Raw genomic sequence first — 21,458 nt, 5'->3', positions numbered from 1 at the left:
ATCAACACAACATAGAACTCTCGATCAACAATCTCCAGAAAAAAACGAAGTTATAATACTCAAGGTACGTTACGTTACTATTTTACTCATACTGTATATTTTCCACATTTCGAAAACGAAGAACTAGGTTTTACTGTTCTTCTACGTTCTTCTAGGTTTTACTGTTCTTCTTGTTCTAGGTCTCATTTTACAGTTTTTAATGTTCTACTTGTTCTAGGTTTTACTGTTATTCTTGCTTCTAGGTTATTCTGTTCTTCTTAGTTGTTCTAGGTATTACTGTTCTTGTTGTTCTAGTTCTTCTGGTAACTGATTTTTGGGAGTATATTGCGTAATTTGGTGGATGTATATTGAGTATTTTGTTGGGTGTATATAGCATAATTTGTTGGGTGTATATTTCTGAACTGATATACTGTAATATAGTCAACAGTTGCAACTATTCTAATATTTGCTTGTCCATGGGTGTATATTGCTTGACCTTGTAATGTTGCTTGACCTTGTATATTAATGCATGTTTGAGTGATATCTGACTGATATCTATGGGTGTATCTGACTCATATCTATGGGTGTATTTTACTGATATCTATGGGTGTATTTTTCATTTCAGAAAAAATGGCAGGCAGAAACCAAGCTGAAAAAAATGTAAGAACAAATATATGTCTTAGATGAAATCAGTTTTATATAATAGAAATATATCTGACTATAATTTTGCTTTGTTTACAGCAAATCAAAGACCTTAAGTGTGCAAGACATTTGTTAAGTGAGAAATTCAGAAACATGAGCGGGGAGAAGAAAACAATTGTTAGAAATTTGGGATTTGGTGGCCTGATGTACATCCCGCCGCTACGGGTGCATCACCAAATTGTCAGATAGATTCTAAGGATATTGACACTGATTAATGTAAATGTTATATAGTCCTGTAACAAATTGAACACATGCTGTAAAAATTTTTCAATTATAATCTAGTTTATTGTAACATTTTTTTCAATAATTAAACTCTCTCTGCTGTTTTCAAAATGTATGAATTACAGGTACTATAATATGAAGGAAAATATGAAACCAAATATACACCCATAACCTGCCATTTTTTACACCCAAAGAAAGTTGAATATACACCCAAAAATCTATCCTCCTGATGCTTTATCCCTAAAACCTTGAACCCTAAACACTTAAAACCTAAACCTTAACCCCTAACCCGTAAACCCTAAAACCTAAACCCTAAACCCTAAAACCCTAAACCCTAATACCTAAAACCTTTAAACCGTTGTAAAAAAAACAAACAGTATTTTATAACATAAAAACAAGATTCTAAAGTATATATATGTAAAATGTGAAATACAAGAAAATTCAGAAATACACCCAAAAGAACACTACTTTTACACCCAAAAGAATGCATGCTCTCGCTCCTTTGTGTGCTTCTCATCCCTGCCCAGAAGTGGTGATCCAGATAGATTGGAATCCATATATGACGGTCTTCATAGAAATCTGCAGAATACACCCAAACACAGACTATAAATACACCCGAAAAAAATTAAATTTACACCTTTGCTGCAGATTTTAAACAAACATTACCTGAAAGCCACTTGTTGTCCACAAGACCAAAATTCAGCAGAAAATCATTCCAATTCCTATCAAATGAGTCTTTAAGCACACCCACGCTTCTTGCACTTCTCTCGTAATGTAATTTCTCACATCCTTTTCAATAAAATTTAACTCGCGATGACCCCCCGGCAGCCGCAACAAATGATTGGTAAGTTTTGTTTGGTCTAATACCAGCCTCCTCGTTATTCTCTATTGTACGACGAATGGACATGCTTAGTTCCCTGTGCTGTTTGAGATATTTTAGATTTCCATTTTTCCTCTCTGCTACATGTAATCAATTGATTCTTAATCTCGTTTCCCTTTCTATTTGTGCTCCGAACTCTTGTAGAAAACCCTGCAGCCTTGGCGTAGTTCCTGTAAACTTTTCCAGCATCTTCAAGGGTGGTAAAGGTCATTCCAACCTTGGGAACAAACTGGTCATCAACAGAGAGAGGTTGCAGAATATACCATGTCAAAAACAAAAAATACACACAATCATGTCTGATCTAATACACCCGAACGACAACAACTCAACTAAAATAACAAAAAAAGCCATAAACTATAAATACACCCCCACTTCCCCCAAAAATACACCCAAAAAATTCTGATCTACACCCGAGCGTCTGCTATAAATTGCAGATAATTAATCAAAACTAATACATTAGATTCAATCCACAGATTTATGTTCACGCGTTAGTTTCACAGTCAATGTTCACGAATTATTTAGCTACACAATGCTATACAAATAACTACAACAAAATTCAGTAATCATATGTAAATCAAACCTCAGAAACTACGTTAGATTCAAATTCATAATCCACTTCGCCTTGATTCAGCTGACAATCTGAGGTTGAATCATCCATTATCTTCAAAACGAGTTCAAACTTTGATTTCAGAAACCAGAAAATCGAAAAAAAAACGAAGCTGGAGTTACAGAGAGAGGAACTAACATCAATGACGAAGAACAAACTAGTGAGAAAGGAGGAGAAAAGAACAATCGAAAAAGCAGGGAAAGACGCGCGAGAAGAAGAACGAGCAAATTTAGAAAGAAGGAGAACGAAGAAGGAAACAAATCTTTTAAATTTGGTAGTTATATATAGCGCATGTAAGGAACGTAGCACTTACAACGTGTTTTGGGGAATTAGGGATTAATTGACTTGTAATGCTTACAAGCCCTAATCACTTGTATGTGGAGCTTTTCCGAAATTAAATATGTCATTGAAAAGTGATTATTATCGAACAACATACTAATGTGCATTATTCTTTGAAAAATTATTAAAATTTCTAACATCTTTTTAACTTTTAAATAAATAAAGTGTAAGATTTCATCAATTTTTTAAAATAAAAACGGATATTCTCTTAAAGATATTTTATTGTGAACTGTTATATAATGTAATTAAATATATCTAACAGTTTCTTAAGACCATCTTCGTATATTCACTAAAAAAATATATAATTTTATAATTTAATTATTTTAAAGAAAAGAAAAAGAGAGGACTAAAACAGTTGACCCAATAGTCCGCGTAAGTCGCATCTGCTTATTGGACCCTCCGATCCAAGGGCAATTTTTGGGCAATTTTCCTAATATAAAGAAAATATTTGAAGATCAAATTAAATAAAATATGCAATTATTGTCTATTCATGATGATTAATACGTTAGAGCAAAGCAGCACCATATAAATACTCGGAAATGTTTGGTAACAAAAAAAAAATCAGTAAAAAATAGTCATAACTTATCTTATTTAGTATTCATTAATTATTACAATAATTAATTAATACTAAATAAGACAAATTTTAGCTTTTTTTTTTATCTACTTAACATTACCCATAAACACCATATGAAAGATAATGCATCCCAATATAATAATCTCAATGCCGAAAGGTCACTTTCTTGAGTTCATGGTTCAATTCCGAGAAGCCTCCCTCAATTGGAAAAGTATTCAAAGTTTGTTTATTACTGTTTACATACATGCATGCTTATTAGTTATTCAGGGTAACTATATTATTCATCAATTTTCCGATGCAATTGATGATGGCATCTCCCAAAAAGTTGATTTCAAATTGTGAGTTCGTGTCAGCATTGTTGTTGTATCTGCCACGCATGTGTGAGCTGCAAAGAGAAACCGTCCCTACCCTGTCCCCCACTCCATTCCTCGGCGGCTATACTCCTCATAACTATTAATATTACACAAATAATAAAATTTTGTTATGGTAAGAATGGGTATGTGAATGCCTCCAGCTCATATTTTCAAGGATGAAATATATTAAAAAATTTATAAAAATAAATTTATTATACGTATATAAATAAAAAGTTAAAGTCTCAGGTAATACACACAATAATAAAAATATTTTCCTTTTTTTTATATAGTGCTAATACTTTTTCTTCTTCTTTTATGTTATTGCATATATTAATAATATATAAATTATTTTTATTGAGTTAATTATATTATTACTAGAGTCTTCTATTTATCCATTTTTATTTTATATTTAGTACATCTTTCTTATTTATTTTACAACACGTTATTAGTACGAGATTCTGATCAAATTTTAGGAAGACTCAAATAACATATTTTTATTATGTCGAAACTCTCTCATCTTGAATTTAATGCTTTTGATATATCTGAAAACAACTACTTATCATGGATACTAGATGCTGAAATCCATTTTGATTCAATGGATCTTGGAGATACCATTAACGCTGAAAATAATGCATCTCAGAAGGATAAAGCCAAAGTCATGATCTTCCTTCGTCGTTATTTTGACGAAGGATTGAAAAATGAATATCTCACATTAAAAGATCATGTAGATCTGTGAAAAAACCTTGAAGAAAGGTATAATCGTCAAAAGACAGTGATACTTCCTTAAACCTGATATGAATGGACGCACTTGCGTCTACAGGATTTTAAATCCATAAGTGAATATAATTCCGCTCTTGGCTTCGTCGTTTAGTGGTAACGAGTAGAGTAGGCATCGCCTCTCGATCCAATCCGTCTTTCCCTGGCCTCCCCAACACACACACTCTTGAATTCAGTAATGTTTCGAATCACCTCACGCATGAAATTATGTGGGAAAAAGATAACTGATAATGATATGTTAGAGAAAACTTTCTCGATCTTCCATGCCTCGAATGTGTTCCTACAGTAGTAGCATTGAGAAAAAGGATTTAAAAAATATTCTAAGTTAATTTCTTGCCTTTAGCAATAACGAGTTGCTTTTAAAAAATAATGTAACGCGCCCAGCTGGCGCTGCCCCATTTTCTGAAACCAATGCGGTAAATCATAACCCCAAAAGAGATAAATGACAAGGTTTTGGCAACAAGAAAAATTATGTTCACAAGAAATGATCTCACCAGAAGTGGGATAAAGAAAGAAACAATGGGTAAAATAAATCAACAGAGGATAAATATTTCTGTTGTGGTGGAAAGGGCCATTGGTCGCGTACCTGTCGTACCCCAAGGCACCTGTCTTAAGAATTAACATATCGCTCGCTATATCTAAAAGTCGCACGTGACACTAAAACAAATCTTGAGTTTATTCAAAAGGACACAAGATTTTAGAAAGGAAAGACAAGCAACAAGGACAATCCTCATAAGGATTTGAGAGGATGAATAAAATTGTAGGTAAACAAGGATATACAAGCAATGAAGTTTACTAGAAAGGAATCAATTGACAACTTCACATGATAACTCTTGAATCAAAGAAATTCAATAGGATCAATAAGAAGAAACACAGCGCATTAACGTTAGTTTGAAAAAGATTCAAGCTGAGTCGAAGAAGTATGAGATTTTATAGAAGAGGAATGATTAAACACTATAATGACTCATTGTTGCGGAACAACTTCAAATGATCACAAGGTGGAGGAATATGAGGTCAACAACTGTGTTGCAAGAGTCTTAACATAGTCGAAAGTGCAAGTAGATCAAGATATGCATAAGGTACATATTATGAAACAAAGAAATTTAAATCATATTTCAACAAGAAAAGAAAAGGATAAACAACACATCAAATTGCACGGCACGATTAAAACGCATAGGCCAATACTGCCTAATTGAAAGGAGCACTTAACATTTTCAAAGATTCAAGAATCGATATCATACTAAAATAATTTCAATGTCATGGCAAAGAGTACAGGATTTATAAGAGAGTGACTAAAGACAAGGACATCATTTACAAATTCAAGAGAATATATAAGAACGCAATCGAACAAAATATCAACAAAGAATAGATAAACTTAAGAGGAAGATCATCTTATCTAGTAAAAAGAGAAGATATGAAATAAACAATTGAGAAAATTTAACAAAGTATAGATGTTTGCGTTACCTCAAAACATATTTAGGTTGAAATAAGTTACGTGAGGTTTGTAAAATGGTGGTCATTTAGGATAGAAACAAAATCTTCCTTCAAGAATCTCAAAGTATGCTTAGGTATATAACCAAACAAAGATATTCATAAAATTGTAACAGAGTTGGAAGAAATTCAATTTGTTTTATATCAAAACTATTTCTAAGGTAAAGATAGAATATGTGAAATTTGAAAGATAGAATTTAATTGGACTAAGAAGTAAAAACCAAAAGTAATTTCTCAAAAATCCCAAAGGCACAGGCATTTCGTCAATTAGAGGTATGTAGCAAGATTGCGATAAAGTTGAAAGGAATTCAAATTTTGTTCAAGAAGGAGAATTGGAGGTAAGGTCTCAAAATACATAAGCTTTCAAAAAATATATATATTCATATGAATAAGGACATGCTAAATTCAAAGCATCTTCATCGAATTTAAAGAATGGCTATGGATACAATTAAGTAAGAGAAGATTGAATTGAAATTTCTTCAAAGAGAATTTCAAATTTCAAATTGGGTTTCAAGAAGTAGTGAAGCAAGAAATTCTAAGATGAAGAAAAGAAAAATAAATGATACATTAGATAACGTGGCATGATTCATAATGCATCCGTTGGCATCAACCAGTTAGAAAGGAATACAAAACTCATAAATGATGGTAGCTAAAGTTAATGGTTAATGTTTTCAGAGACCTGTGAATTATTTGTTGCACCAGAACAAATCTAGGATCAAGTCAAGGAGTATAGAATTCAAAAAAATGACTATTAACAGTGATAAGGAAAATTGTCTCAAAAGTTTTCAAGCAACAACCAAATACAGAACCAAGCAAAGACAATGTATAAATGGTAATATAAGGTTGGCAATCAAATCAATCACATTTCATGAAGGAAATAAAGAACAACAAATTCCAAAGAAATAGATAGACAAGCACGAATAAGGATTATACGCCAAAACGGAACTAACTTCAAGAATTAATTTCAAACGCTCCCAAAATCCGTAAACCGCATCACTTATCAATTCTATTTTATCTATGATAACCTACTAACTTTTTCATATACATAAATCACCAACATTAAGTTGGCTAGACTTAATATCAGCAAATATGCAATGATAAGCTAACAATGTTAATCAATAGATAGTCATATGCATAAAACTCTAATTTTCGTCATTCGGACAAGACCTATAACATGACAAACACTCAAAGTATGCAATGAAGCATAGTCAATCCATTCTCAAGGCTCTAATCAGGATGAATTGCTCTGATACCATAATGTAATACCCCTTACTTTTAGCACCTCATGATCACACTAAAAGTCCAAGCATTACCTACCTCTACTCCTTTAGTTTCATATTATAATTATTTAATATTGAGCCTTCGCGAATATAAACCGAATCCGTAGTTACGAAATCGAAAAATCTTTACTTTAAACCACATAATCACATAATTATATCCATATAATAATAATTGCATAGACTTATTCAAAAAGTTCTCAAATACAAGTCCTACCCCTCTAAAATCAAAACTTTAATCATCGAGGGAAAAATCTAATAACTAAACCAAATTCAGAAAGCACAATCACATATAATAAGCTTGTAGATCGGTCGCGACTTCGCGCCAAAACTTCCTGAACCTGTCACTGAAGAAGAAATCCGTAGGGGAGTGAGAACATCGTCCTCACTGGTTCTCACTAGAGGGTTAAAGAATTGCTATAATAAGATATGTAAAATAGAACTGTTTTCAAAGTACAGTGATCGTTGCTCGTCTTATGTACCTTTTCAAAAACCAAAGGTTAATCATTCAAAATCTAAAATCCTTTTCAAAAGAGAAATCAGTTGACTACCCAAAAACTTAGAAACCTTTTTCCTTTATTATAAAAATCTTAAAAGTTTTTCCTAGACAGAATGAATGACCAACCTGTTTCAAGCATATGTTCATTAAGTCTATAATGAACCAGTCTGATTTTTCATACTTTACTAAACCACAAACACAATTCAATCACGGCCCTCGCCCCATCACATAATCAATCATGGCCTCTGACCCATCACATAATCAATCACGGCCTCAGACCCAAACAACTCAATCAACATCCAATTCACCTCAATCCAACCAATTTCAGTCACAAACACAAGTAATGAGATTCAAACACAATCAAGAACATTTACAACAAGTATAGCAATTAGCAATAAAATAGAATTATTGACATAGGCAAACCAATTACAATATGCACACCCAAACAATATCACATAAATGCATATGATAAATGTCTATCCTAACTGGCAGTGAGATCTCACTTGTCGGTTATCTTGCTAAACCTGACACATCTCCCAGAGATGACACTTCCGTTCACGTATGTCATATGCGCTTCATGGATATAGTGCCCGAATTCACTCTTGTGATATGCAAAGAGATGCAAGTAAGATCCCACATCAACTACTCGCATCTGAAGGTAGGCGGGATACCACATCAACCTGCTCCCACGCCAATGTCACTACCTGGACAAGCAGGATCCCACATGAACCTACCTTGCCAGGCACATAGCGAATTACAAAGGCAGCCCTAGCAGCACCATCGGGATCCCACATCAACCGACTCAGCATGTTAGTGCTTCCTCTTAAGTTTATCTAATGGGTCTTACAGGCAGTTATGCGTGCGTACGCGCAAATTACCGATTTTCCAGGTCATGAGTATGCAAGAGGTATGCGTACGCGCAACTGAACAGATTTCCAAAACTTCATTTTTTCATGAATTCTCCATTTTTACATGGTTTTTCTTTACTTCTTCAAGTCATCCTTGCCTTCTAAGCCTGAAATCACTCAACAAACACATCAAGACATCGAATGAAATATAAGTGAATTAAATTTAGCAATTTAAGGACCTAAAAAGCATATTTTTTAATCATTAAGCACAATTAGGAGAAATTCACAAAATCATGCTATTTCAGTGAATAAATGTGAGATAAGTTGATAAAATCCACTTAATTCAATTCAAAATAAATAAATAAATTGTGGTTTATCAAGTAGCATCGACAGTTGAAAGAAGACTTAATTGAACATATATGAAAATTTCACAATACTTGTCATCAACTATAGAGCTCTACTATGTTTTTTTTATATTGCATAATTTTACAAATTAGTTTAATTTCGAATTATATATTATGTACTATCGTTATATATGAAGTTATTAATTTTTTAATCTTAATTGTTTTTAATAGTGAATTATTTTTAAATTTATAAATTTTAATAATATTATATAACTACATTAATTTTAATTGTTTAATTTAATTAATTAAGTGAGATCATAATAGGAACTAAAGTTAGTTCCTCCTAATGAAAAAGAAAAAGATATTTTGAGTTTCTATTTTCTGTTTATAACGCAAAAGCTTATGTGAAACTACTTTTTTACTACAAATGGGTCATAAATAAGGATTGGGATATCTTACTGGAGATGGTCTAAAGCCTCGCAAAGTTACAAAGACAAAATGAGGATCACACCACCATACAACATTAAAACAGCACAATCAGCAAGACCGAAACTATCCTTAGAGTAAAAAATAAACAAAAACCAAAAAACCACAACAAAACAGCAGATACTACATACCCAAGGATACAAAATTAATCAACAATTATATTAATACTCGATTGGTTCATGAAATTATGCTTGCATTTCAATTTAATTTCCAAAATTTTGATTTACTTAATTTAGTCTTTCCAATTTAGTTTTTGTGAGTCATATTGGTATTTGACCTTGTTATTAGCACAAAATCATTAACATTATGCTGAGATGAATTGATAGCTACCACATTAAACTTTTTAATGTGACAATTGAAACTTTTTTTATCTCAATTTTCTCTGGTTAAATCCTTTAAAATCCTAATCCTAATTTCACTTAAGGATTTAAAGACTTTATATAGAGTAAATTGAAGTTAAAATTTTTAATTGTCAATCATATCTTTTGAAGTTATTTTTATTAGTACGACATAAACTTTTAGGTATCACTTTAATAATTTACTTTCTTTTAGCACCACTTCTATTGATCACCACCACCATCATAATCAGGGATAGAGTTAGATAAAATATTAGAGGAGGACAAAAAATATTTACATAATAAAATAAAATTAAAAAAAAATTAAAAAAAAAACTAAATTAAAATTTACATATAATTTACATATAAAAAATTAAAATTAGGAGGTCATTATCCCCTTTGCCACTATGTGGCTCCGCCTTAATAACAATCACATTTCTCATTAGCTAGCAGCCATCCTTTAGGTAGCGTTTGTTTTCGAAGACAGGACACAAAGATATGGACAGTACATGTTTAAAATGTGTTTATTTAAAATGTGTTTGGAAGCAGAGACATGGACATGGAACACATTGTCTCCAAGACAGTTTTTTATATTTTTGTGTCCACTCTTTTACAAAGGACAATGATGGACACGGAATTTGGAATAGTGGACACGGACTTTTTTATAAATTTTGTTTTCCTTTTTGTCTATAGATATTTTTTATTATTCCACTATTATCCCTTCTTATTTTTCCTATAATTAGTCTTGAAACTTTTGAAAGATAAATATTATTAAAAGTAAAATTGATCTTTTAAAATGCTAAAAAATAATTTATAAGTTGTAATTAATTTTATATAATTTAAAGAAAAATCAGTTTTTAGATAAAAAAAATTGATTTTCTAAATAAAAATAATTTTTTATGTGCAAAAACTAATTTTTTTTCATGTAAAAATGGATTTTTTTTTTAAAACTGATTTTTTAATTAAAATTAATTTGGCTTATTAACCTAAACAAAATTTTTTATTAATCAAACTCAGATCTATTTTTTATTAATCTTAACCATATGTATTCCTACATATTAATAATAAATTTAAAAATAAAATAAATATATTTATAATTTTTATTTTAATATAAATACTATTATATATTTTTATTTTCAATCATTTTTTCAAGTTTTGTTTGTACTCCTACGTACTCTCATTCTCTATTAAATTAGTTTGTACTTGATGTAGAAAATTTGAAATTATATGGTTATTTTAGTCATTTCATATAATATTTTAGTCTTGTCCAGGTGTATCCAAACATAATACTGGACATTATATTAGTGTCTTGTACATCGTATTCAAACATAATACACAAATAATAATTTTTAGTGTCTCCGTCCTATTGTCTCTGTCTCAGTGTCATGTTCTGTCCTGTCTCTGAAAACAAACGCAAGTGACCGGCTTCGACAACTCCTCACTAAAAATGTTTAAAAAAAAATAAAGTTAGGTTAAACATTTAAAATTAAAAAAAAAACCTAATAAACATTAAAAATCTTTTAAACTATTCAAATAAACATCTAAATTCTAACAATAGAAGAACATTTAAAACTGTACTATTTAAAATTCCAAAAGTAAGAAATTAGTTCATGTTATCTAACTAAATTAATATAAATTTATCCAACATTTTTAAACGCTTCTTTCTTCTTCAAAAATATTAAAAAGCAGGGTATAAAATGACCTTTTAAATATTTTAGTTTTCGTATATTTAAATATCATGTGATCCGTGTCGACTAAGAACTAAAGTATCATTTCTATATAGTTAAAGAAGAAAGAGTAATTCTCATGTTGATAAGAATATTTTAACTAAAGTTAGGACTTAGGTAGGAGAGCGAGGAACTTAGTGGTTGACTCTATAATAATTTGAGTTGACGGCTAATAAGAACAATAATGTACCTTCACTTGGTGGACGACTCTTGTATGTGTTAGCGTAGCAAGGCAGCAATCATTATTTATTTATTGAGGTAGAAATTCAAGTGTGGTGAGTTATTATTCCATTCTCAACTCAAACCCGCGGCTGCACAAGTAAAGAATCCAACTACTTTTTCCTTCTCCTTCTTCTTCTTCGCTTATTCTTCCTCTCCCTCTTCAGCTTTGAAGAGTCCACCTGCTCTATACCTCAGCTCGTTCAAGAATTTAACTACTGTTCACATTTTGGGTACGTTTTCTCAACCATTTACATGTATACATTATTTCCGGCCACTTAATTAGACACTTTAATATTACTGTATTGGTGTTATACCACTTTATTTCTGTGCAGATTGACAACTTCATAGGAGGAAACCTGCCGTTCAGACTAACTTTACTTTCAGCTTCAGGTATGCATCTTATAACTCGGCTTTTTCTATTTTTGTGGCAAGTTGTCTGCTGGTACAAATATTTTTAAATGAAAGAGATAAACAATACTGCAAAAGTTAATAACCATTGAATCCAATGGCTAGTGTGGGTTCCACCATATTGCAACCACGTTTTTTATTCTGCAACCACGTTTAAAAATTCATATAGTGGGTCTTTCTTTTTGTTGAAATGGGCCATTTATTAAACATCAAAAGAAAAATGCAAAACTGAAATGAACATGTAAAGGGGCATTAAGCCCAAAAGAACTAGCCTAAGGTCACTTGGACTCCTGGAGACTGATCTAGAAACGTGAAACCAGGTTGGATTTTCAAACTCTTCTTTGCCTCCTATAAACCAGGACACACCATACGACACGAAATATGTACAAATATGAATTTTAATTTTTTATAAGATACATATATATATATATATATATAAAATATAAAATATGTTTTAGATAAATTAAATAATATTTTATTATTTTATTTATATTAAAATATAAATTATACAGTTTAATTATTTTTAATATTTTTTAATTATATAAAATATTTAAAATAATTTTTACATTAATAAATAATAATATATTATTTTTAATGTTATTTTAAAAATATAAATTAAAAATAAAGTTGGACACGACTGATACATGATAGTATTTAAGTGTATCTAAGTGTGTCTAGAAAAATATTTTGTATTTTTTATTAAGACAATATAGACATAAAAAATACGTATGTCAAACAAATGTCAAATAAGTATTGGATTTAAAATATATCTGACCTACAGACATGACCATTCAATAAAGTATCCATATTTCATAGTTGCGAATCAATCTACTCTTTTATGACCTTTTCTATACTGGGGATTTTATAATACTGATAGTCTGATATACTAAATCCATTATCAACTTATGGGTATTGGGTACTGTACAGTAGCGTTTGGTGGAGAGACAGAAACAGAAAGACTGAGATTGAAAGACAGAGACTAAGAGACAGAGATTGAAATAAATCTCAGTATTCTATTTGGTGCAAAGTGGAAAACAGAAATTGAAACAAGAATAAAACTCTAATTTAATTTGCACAAAGGGTAAAATTAGAATTAATTAATTGAAATGATGGTATTTTAGGTATAAAATGTTATTAAAATTTCAGTCTCCATCTCTAAAAATTTTAGTCCCCTGTGTCTCTATTTTTTGGAGGTACTAAAATATTGAAATTTTGGAGACAGAGACAGAAAATTTAGTACCAATCTTTAAATCAACAAATATGATACTGAGTTTTGGTCTCCCAATCTCTGTCTCAATACCTCAAAACAAACGCAACCTACTATACTCTGTGAATTAGAATCACTCATCATTTCTTATTCTGCTTATTGCAAGTACATCCTTTTAGTTTTGGGTAATTGTTTTTATTTCACAATGTTTTAGGTTGTTGCTTAATTTCTGATTTTTTGTTTTTTTTGTTATATTTAATATAAGAAAATATAAAAAAAACAATAAATTTAATGTATAATGTATATAATAAAGATAAAATTAAAATTATAATTAATTAATAATCAATTTAATTAATTCTTAATCATTTTTAATTTTAAATTAAAAAAAAAGAATTTAGCTATGGAGAAGTTACGTATTCTTCTATTTTACGCGTACAAAGAACGGACAAGACACTGATGGACAGAGACACAAAATTTTGTGTTCTTGTATTTTGTTTGGTAATAAACTAGAACAAATTATGAAAATTCAATTTATTCTCATTTTTTTCATTCAAAAATTTTGAGATGTAAAATATAACAATAAAAAATATAATTATAAAAAATTAACAAGAATAATGAAAGAAAAAATAAAAAATAAATTGTGTCCCTTGTTAGTGTCTCCGTGTCCTTCCGTCAGCATGGACACAAAATACACTAATTCAGTGTCTCTGGATACATTGTCTCTGTCCATATCTCCTCTGCCAAATACGATTTTGTGTCTCAGTATCCTGTCTCTGTAAACAAATACAGCCCAACGTGTATATATTAAAAGACGAATTTAGATGCTGGATGCTCAATTCACTAGATATGTAGATGGTTATTTTAATTCTTAATTGGATGATTATTTTGTTTGATTCAGTTTAAGTATATACAATTAATAAATGTTGGATGGTCATTTCATTAGGTAGTCGGATGATTATTTTAATAACTACGTGGATGGTTGTTTGGTAGCCAGTGAAGGAGCTTCTAACGCCGAAAAAGTGGGATGATTGATGAGGGTGAGGTAGCAGATAGTTTGGGAGGGGGGAGAAAGAGAGTGTTTAGGTAAATTTCTTTGGTAAATTAAGGTTAGGATGATTAATTTTTTGAAATAATTGTTTGGGTTTCTTTTTTTTATATTCGGCCAAATTCAAAATCCATCGTATACATTATCAAAATTTCTCATTATCTTCCTAGCAGAGTTCGTTTGGTATTATTTGACACTAAATTGATTGTTTCAAAATGATGTTGAATATTGCTTTTAAGCTAACTTCAGAAAAGTTTCAATTTGGTATAAGAAAATTGGAAGCTAATCTAAAATTTTTATTTTTAAATCTTTTGAGCGACCATATTATATATAAACATTCGTCAATTAAAATTTATTGAGTAATTATTAATTAAAAAAATTTAATAAGTACTCATAAATTAAATCTTTTAATGAGTACTCGTTAATTAAAAAAATTAATAAAATTTTTTAATGAATACTCATTAACTAAAAAAATTTAATAATTTTTTTATTCTTTAGTAATTTACATATATTAAAAAATACTAGAAGATAAATAAAATTTATTATTTTTTGTGATTAATTATCTAACAATATTTAAAAGTATAAACTTAAAATGTGTTATTGAATTATTAAATTAAAATATTTTATGTATATAGCTTTATATTTTTGTATCATTGTGAGTCTCACTTTAATAAACACATAAGGTTTTAATGGTATTTATATAGTTTATATTTCATAATAAATCGAATTAGATGAATTCGATTGATTAGACATGCATGCAAGTTTTTTAGATTTAGGATATTAGTATAATATTAGAAGCCATTTATTTTGCTCATGTAAATTATCCTAAATATTATTTAGAATTTATTTCGTTGCTTATTCGTTTTATGCTTCTCAAAATATTATCTATAATCGTTATGTTTGTCTAGGTTAATACTTAGCAGCTTTGCAACTTGAAGGGGAAAAAAAAGGAACTTTAGGTTCATGGCTGAAAATTTGATGACTATAGCTAGAGGACAATGTATCTTGGAGCCACCACTTTTTGATGGTAGAAATTACACTGAATGGAAGGAACATATGGAGACATTTACAAAGTCTTTGGACTTCAAACTTTGGCTTATCATTAAGAATGGACCAAATGTTCCAAAAAAGGTTGTAAATGGAATTGAAGAGGAAAAATCGGAAGATGAATTTGATGATGAAGACATGAAGAGTGTACAACAAGCCTCAAAAGCAAGACACATCTTATTATGTGCTCTAATAAACTCAGATGTTTACAAAGATATCTTGCACTTCGAAACAGCCAAACAAATATGGGATGAGCTTGAAAACAGGTTAACATTGCAATTCTTTCTCCTTTTTCTATATGCTATGAGAGGAAAGGAAATGAGAAAATGAGAATTGTAGCAAGAAAATGACATATATATTCTTAATTATTAAAATATATGCAATATATTGTTTTAATTTTTACAAGGTGGATATATAATGGTAACTTTAGCAACATTATTTTTCAAGCGGCTTCTTGTTTATTTTCCAGGCACATTAGAGAAGAAAATTTTCTGTGGTTTTTCATTTTTTTTTTCATCCCATTTTCTTGCATAACCAAACTGATGAAAAATCAAACTATTTTTTCATCCCATGTTCTCTTTCTCTTTATCCCATTTTCTATTTCTTGCATAATCAAACTGACTATCAATGATTCAATGTTATGTGTGCTCAGCTCCATAATGGCCCAATTCTATGTTATTGTAAATGGTAGTGTTAGTTGGAATATTATCAAAGCTTATTCAAAGGTATTAAACATCTCAACATTATGGTTATAAGATATAAAATAATCTCCACCCATTAAATTAACTATTTAAGTTGAATTAATAGGAAAAAAGACACACACAGAGAATATATAGTAAATAATTTGTAATTTTCTTTTGTCTTTACAGGGAGAGAATTAACAATGTGAACCTATCGACTCCGCAAACAAATCACGTGAAGGCCAAGTCTGATCCATATAGTTGTCCCAGCCTTGTTTTTCTAGATGAAACAGGTTTAGAATATTCCCTCTGCTTCTCAAACTTATAATGAGAATAAAAAACATTATATATAATATTTATACTTATTAAAGTCAGTTACTTATATATATGTATATAAAATATATTATTTCATATATTTTTAATATATTTTTTATATTTTAATATATTTTGTATTTTAATGTATTATGTAGTATATTGATTAAAAATAGGCTTTTCATTCTTTCCTAGCCATTCATCAAACTATCGTCACATTTATCCTTCATTCTTAATACATAATTCAAGTGGATACAACTTACAAAATTAACAGATCGATCTATTGGGATAGAAAAATTTTTTCTTAACCTATTAACTATATATTTATTATAATAAGCCAAATTCAAACTATTTTATAAACTAATAATTTCATTAGAATGAATTTACTTTACGTGGTCAGTTTTGTGACGGTAAAAAATTGAGAATATTTTTTTTAATTATTTTTATTCGAAATTTAATTTTAATACGCTGTCAATGTAAAATTATTTTACACATATATTTAATCATATAACATCACATTCATAAAAATAACTATTTAACGTTTTACACTATCAGAGCATTCAAATTAAACTCTTTTTATCTGTATCAAATGTTTTTTAAAATATTTTGTTGTTTGTTTTGTATATATAATTAAAGAGATATATATTTATATTTTTTTCATGTTGGCTTGGTTTAGGAAATCCAAAGAATAATAATGATTTCTTCAAGCTGTGCGTTCCCCTATACAAGCATGCACTAGAAGGTAACTGGGAAGAAGCGAAGAGAATCATAGAGAAGGATAGGAGGTTGAAGAATGCAGCCATAGCAAGTGGATTGCCTACAGTGTTACACATAGCAGCAGGTGCAGGTGAGGGTGCAAAGCATGTTCACTTTGTGGAACAACTACTGATGCCAGAATTTCTAAACGAAGAAGACCTACAGTTGCAAGATTACAATGGAAACACTGCGTTTTGCTTTGCTGCTGCAGCTGGGAACATGCAAGTTGTTGATTTGATGCTGAATAAGAATCCATCAGTGGTATGGGCTAGGGGTGCAAAAGGAGCCACTCCTATTCAATTTGCTGCATTGCAAGGCAGATGTGAAGTGGTTTGGCATCTATATGACACAACAAAACAAAAATTCACAGATGAAGATGAGAAGCAATTGTTTTTCACTTGTATCAACACTGGACTCTATGGTATGCATTTATTGTTGTTAATGCCTAATGAAAATATACTTTGCCTTAATACTTTAATTTTGTATTATCAAAATTTATAATTTAAGATTTATAACTTCAAATTTCGTATAAAATATCTTTATTGGCTAAATATTGATAAAAATTAATAAATTATGTTGGTCATGTAGCATTATAATTAAAATAAATTATGTTGGCTAATAATAACATAATAATATTAAAAAGAAGAATTTGATGTAGTTATTTAATTAAATTTATGTGTTTAGATAAATTTTAAAATAGTAAATTTGAAATTATTTTTTTTAATAATGTGATAATATATAATTGGATATCTATATAAAATTATTTTATATATTAGTGTATGAAAATTATATATATTCTTTGATCTGTGTGTTTTTGGCTTTTTAACAATTATTATGAATATGGAAGAGAATGTGTTACTAAATTTAAGATAAATATTTATTAATAGGAACAATTGATGACTAGTAGATTTACATCACTTTCAATTTTAATTCAAATTTCTCAATTCACAAATAATTAATCTCTCCTTTTTAAAATAAGTATTTTTTATCTTTTAGATTTATTAAGAAACTAATGTGAAAAATTGTCCAAATATATTACTTTTTCCAATGAACTTAAAAAACAAAAGATGCACTTATTTTGATAAGAGACATGCTAGAGGGTCAGCAACTTTTGTGATTTTTAGTCATCAAATAGCTATCAATGATGATTTTAATGGTGTGAGATTAGTGTGAGATTTCATCCGATGACTCACTTTTTTTTGCTGGTTACATGCTGGCCAAAATTTAACAAAATTACTGGCCTCCTACACTTTTCCTTTTGATAAAAAGTAGGCTTGTAGGTTTAATTTATTCAACTATAAAGTATGCTCGCTTATTTATTTTGCATTTCTTCAGCAATGATGTGCAAATTACTTTATTTAATCTAACTTGATTAGATATCTGTGAATTTCAATATTTGTATATAATATTTTGCAGGCTTAGCCTTAAAAATGGCGCAAGATAACTCAGAGCTAGCTTATGCAAGGGATGAAAACTATGAGACAGCTTTGCATCTCTTGGCTAAAAACCATTTGGATTCTTGTTGTCAAAGTCCACACCATCAAAACCACACGATCATGATCAACCCTGGTAAATCATTACATTTATTCACAATTCATTAAGAGAATGAAGCTACATTCATCAAGGAGTGAAATTCACAATTCACCATGCATAACAGAGAAAAGAAAAAGAGAAAAACAAAATGAAGGAGAATAAATTTAAGATTTGGGATCCACATTAGTTGTTGTATAAGCTTCTATGCCACACTACCTATTCTTTTGTTCTTTAGCAAGTTTCGTTGATTTCAAGCAACAATTTTGATTATATTATTACAGGCATGAAGCAGCAAGTAGTTTATCAGTTGGTCAAAAGCCTTTGGACCACAATTTGTAACAAGTTCACTATGGATCAGATAATTGATATCATAAGCGAGCCATGTCAACCAATATTTGCTGCTGCAGAAGTTGGTAATTTTGGGTTCTTGTCAGAGCTTATTAGTGGGTATCCAAGCTTGATATGGGCAAGGGATGAGAAAGAACAACAAACTATAATTCACAAAGCTGTCAAGTATCGCCAGGCAAGCATCTACAATGTGATACATGAGATTGGTTCTCAAAAGGATATTATAGTGACTATGCAAGACACTAGTGGTAATACTCTCTTGCATTTGGCTGCACAAATAGCACCACCAAGCAGACTTGAACTGGTTTCTGGAGCAGCTTTTCAAATGTGCCTTGAGTTGGTATGGTTCAAGGTATGAGTTAAAACCCTATCTGTTGATACAAGATTGGACTATCTATCTGTACCTCCCCGTATAATTCTACAACTAATATATAAGAAAAATATATGATTTCTTATTCTACATGTAATTTGAACAAGTAATTAACTTATGTTTATATTGAAAGGCTTCATTAAACAAAGATTGGGTTAATAGTTAAATTAGTCTCTAAAAGATAGATAAGACAATTTTTAAATTCGTTCTTGAAAGATTTTTTTCAATCAAATTGGTCCTTCAAAGCTTACTAATTAATCATATCTGTCCTTCAGTTACTCCGCTCATAAGTTTCATCAACGATTGATTATGTGAAATGGTAACTGATAGCATACATGACATATAACATGTTTAATTAGACATTGACTAAATATGTTTACAAAAATCTATCAATTTAATCACTAGGTCATATTAGGAATAGGATTTTTGTAGTTGGAAAAAATGACTAAATTAATAAATTTTCATAAACATATTTGATCAATATCCAATTAGACATATCAGATATTATATATGTTATCAATTAACGTTTTACAACACCAATCTTTAAAGAAAATTGTTAACTGAGTGATTCGAGGACAAATATGATTAATTCGCAATCTTTAAAAGACCAATTTGATTGAAAAAATATTTCAGGCATAAATTTAAAGAATATCTTATCTTTCAGAAACTAATTTGACTGTTAATCCAGTAAAAATTATATTAGTATACTTAAAAAGTTAAAATTTCATGCATCATACAGGAAGTGAAGAAGATAATGCCACCAACGCATATAAAATCCACAAATTCAGAAGGCTTAACTGCTGGAGAATTATTCACAAGGGAGCACACACAGTTGCGAAAAGATGCAGAGGCTTGGATGAAAAGCACAGCAGAGAATTGTATGCTGATTGCAACCGTCATTGCAACAGGGGTGTTTGCTGCTGCAATAAGCATACCAGGTGGTGTTGACGATGCAAAAGGGAAACCAAACTACTTGAAAAAGTCATCATTTTTGGTGTTTGCAATCTCAGATGCAGCTGCATTTATCTCATCGGCAGCTGCAATATTAATATTCTTGTCCATTCTTGTTTCGCGTTATGCTGAGTCTGATTTCTATAAGTCATTGCCCTTGAAACTCATATTTGGATTGGTAGCGTTGTTCTGCTCAATAACAAGCATGATGGTAGCAGTTGCAAGTGCCTTCTTCATTACTTATTACTATGACTCAAATTGGGTTCCTAGTTTTATTTCTGTGTTTGTGTGTCTACCAATACTTCTTTTCATCTTTTTGCAGTTTAAATTATGGTTTGAGATAATGTATTCAACTTTTTACTGTAAGAATATTTTTAAGCCGGACAAAAAAATGCTTTATGTATTAAAAAGTTAGGGATGCAAACATTGAACTGTATTATATTTAAGTCAAATTTGTTGTATTCTATAAATGAATATATTATTTGATAGATTAGAGAATTGATATTTTTTCACATACAACAAATGTATTCTTAAAAAATTTAAACATTCTATATCTAAAATAAAAAGTATAAAGAACTAGCTATTAGTTAGTCAATTTTAGAATTTATATTTATAATTTAGGATTAAAATTTTATTATTTATGATTTAAAATTTAAGATAAATAAAATAATTTTAAAAAAATTAACTAATATTGGCTGAAAAAATTGATTATTTAACATTACTCATTTAAATTACTAAAAATTAAAAGTCCAAAATTCAGAATTAAAAAAGTTATCAACCAATAATATTACCAACAAATTACATGTTTAAATAGAAGGAAAGGGTAAAATAATAAAAGAGGAAATATATGATGAACAATAGTAGACAATTTTAGAGTTTAAATTTATAATTATTTAGATTTATGGTTAATGAATTATGATTTAGAATTTAAAATTTAAAATAAATAAATTAATTTAAAAAAATTGACTAACGAACAAATATTAATTCTGCAACATTATATATAATTTTGTATAATAAAATAAAAATTTAATCACTGTTAAATTTGTGTAAATTTTATTACGGGAATTAATCTCTCGTGATTTTCACTTTATCAATTTTTTTACCCAAACGAAGTAATAAACAACATATTTTGAGCTTGC

At 29.6% G+C, this 21,458-nt stretch overlaps 1 protein-coding gene and 1 long non-coding RNA gene across 3 annotated transcripts; one reads left to right on the top strand and one right to left on the bottom strand.

Moving 5' to 3' along the window:
- Positions 1 to 10,987: 10,987 nt before the first annotated feature.
- LOC140178276 (uncharacterized) lies at positions 10,988 to 11,770 on the bottom strand. Its single transcript, XR_011870819.1, has 2 exons — positions 11,631 to 11,770; positions 10,988 to 11,154 (listed from the first exon to the last, which is right to left on the bottom strand). It is a non-coding gene; the product is annotated as an uncharacterized lncRNA (long non-coding RNA).
- On the top strand, positions 11,726 to 20,817 carry LOC112741834 (uncharacterized). 2 transcript variants are annotated; one of them, XM_029292045.2, is made up of 9 exons: positions 11,731 to 11,892; positions 11,995 to 12,052; positions 14,221 to 14,360; positions 15,231 to 15,635; positions 16,239 to 16,342; positions 17,038 to 17,538; positions 18,534 to 18,686; positions 18,932 to 19,350; positions 20,108 to 20,817. In XM_029292045.2, exons 4-9 carry the CDS (start codon positions 15,286 to 15,288, stop codon positions 20,732 to 20,734), a joined length of 2,154 nt encoding a protein of 717 aa, XP_029147878.1. In that variant the 5' UTR covers positions 11,731 to 11,892; positions 11,995 to 12,052; positions 14,221 to 14,360; positions 15,231 to 15,285; the 3' UTR covers positions 20,735 to 20,817. The 2 variants fall into 2 exon arrangements, with proteins under 2 accessions (XP_025646750.1, XP_029147878.1); XM_025790965.3 differs by lacking the exon at positions 14,221 to 14,360 and having other exon boundaries at positions 11,726 to 11,892.
- Positions 20,818 to 21,458: the final 641 nt, after the last annotated feature.

The sequence above is a fragment of the Arachis hypogaea genome, chromosome 14 (assembly GCF_003086295.3).
Source record: "Arachis hypogaea cultivar Tifrunner chromosome 14, arahy.Tifrunner.gnm2.J5K5, whole genome shotgun sequence".
Taxonomy (NCBI): Eukaryota; Viridiplantae; Streptophyta; class Magnoliopsida; order Fabales; family Fabaceae; genus Arachis; species Arachis hypogaea.
This window is presented reverse-complemented; position numbering and strand designations above follow the sequence as displayed.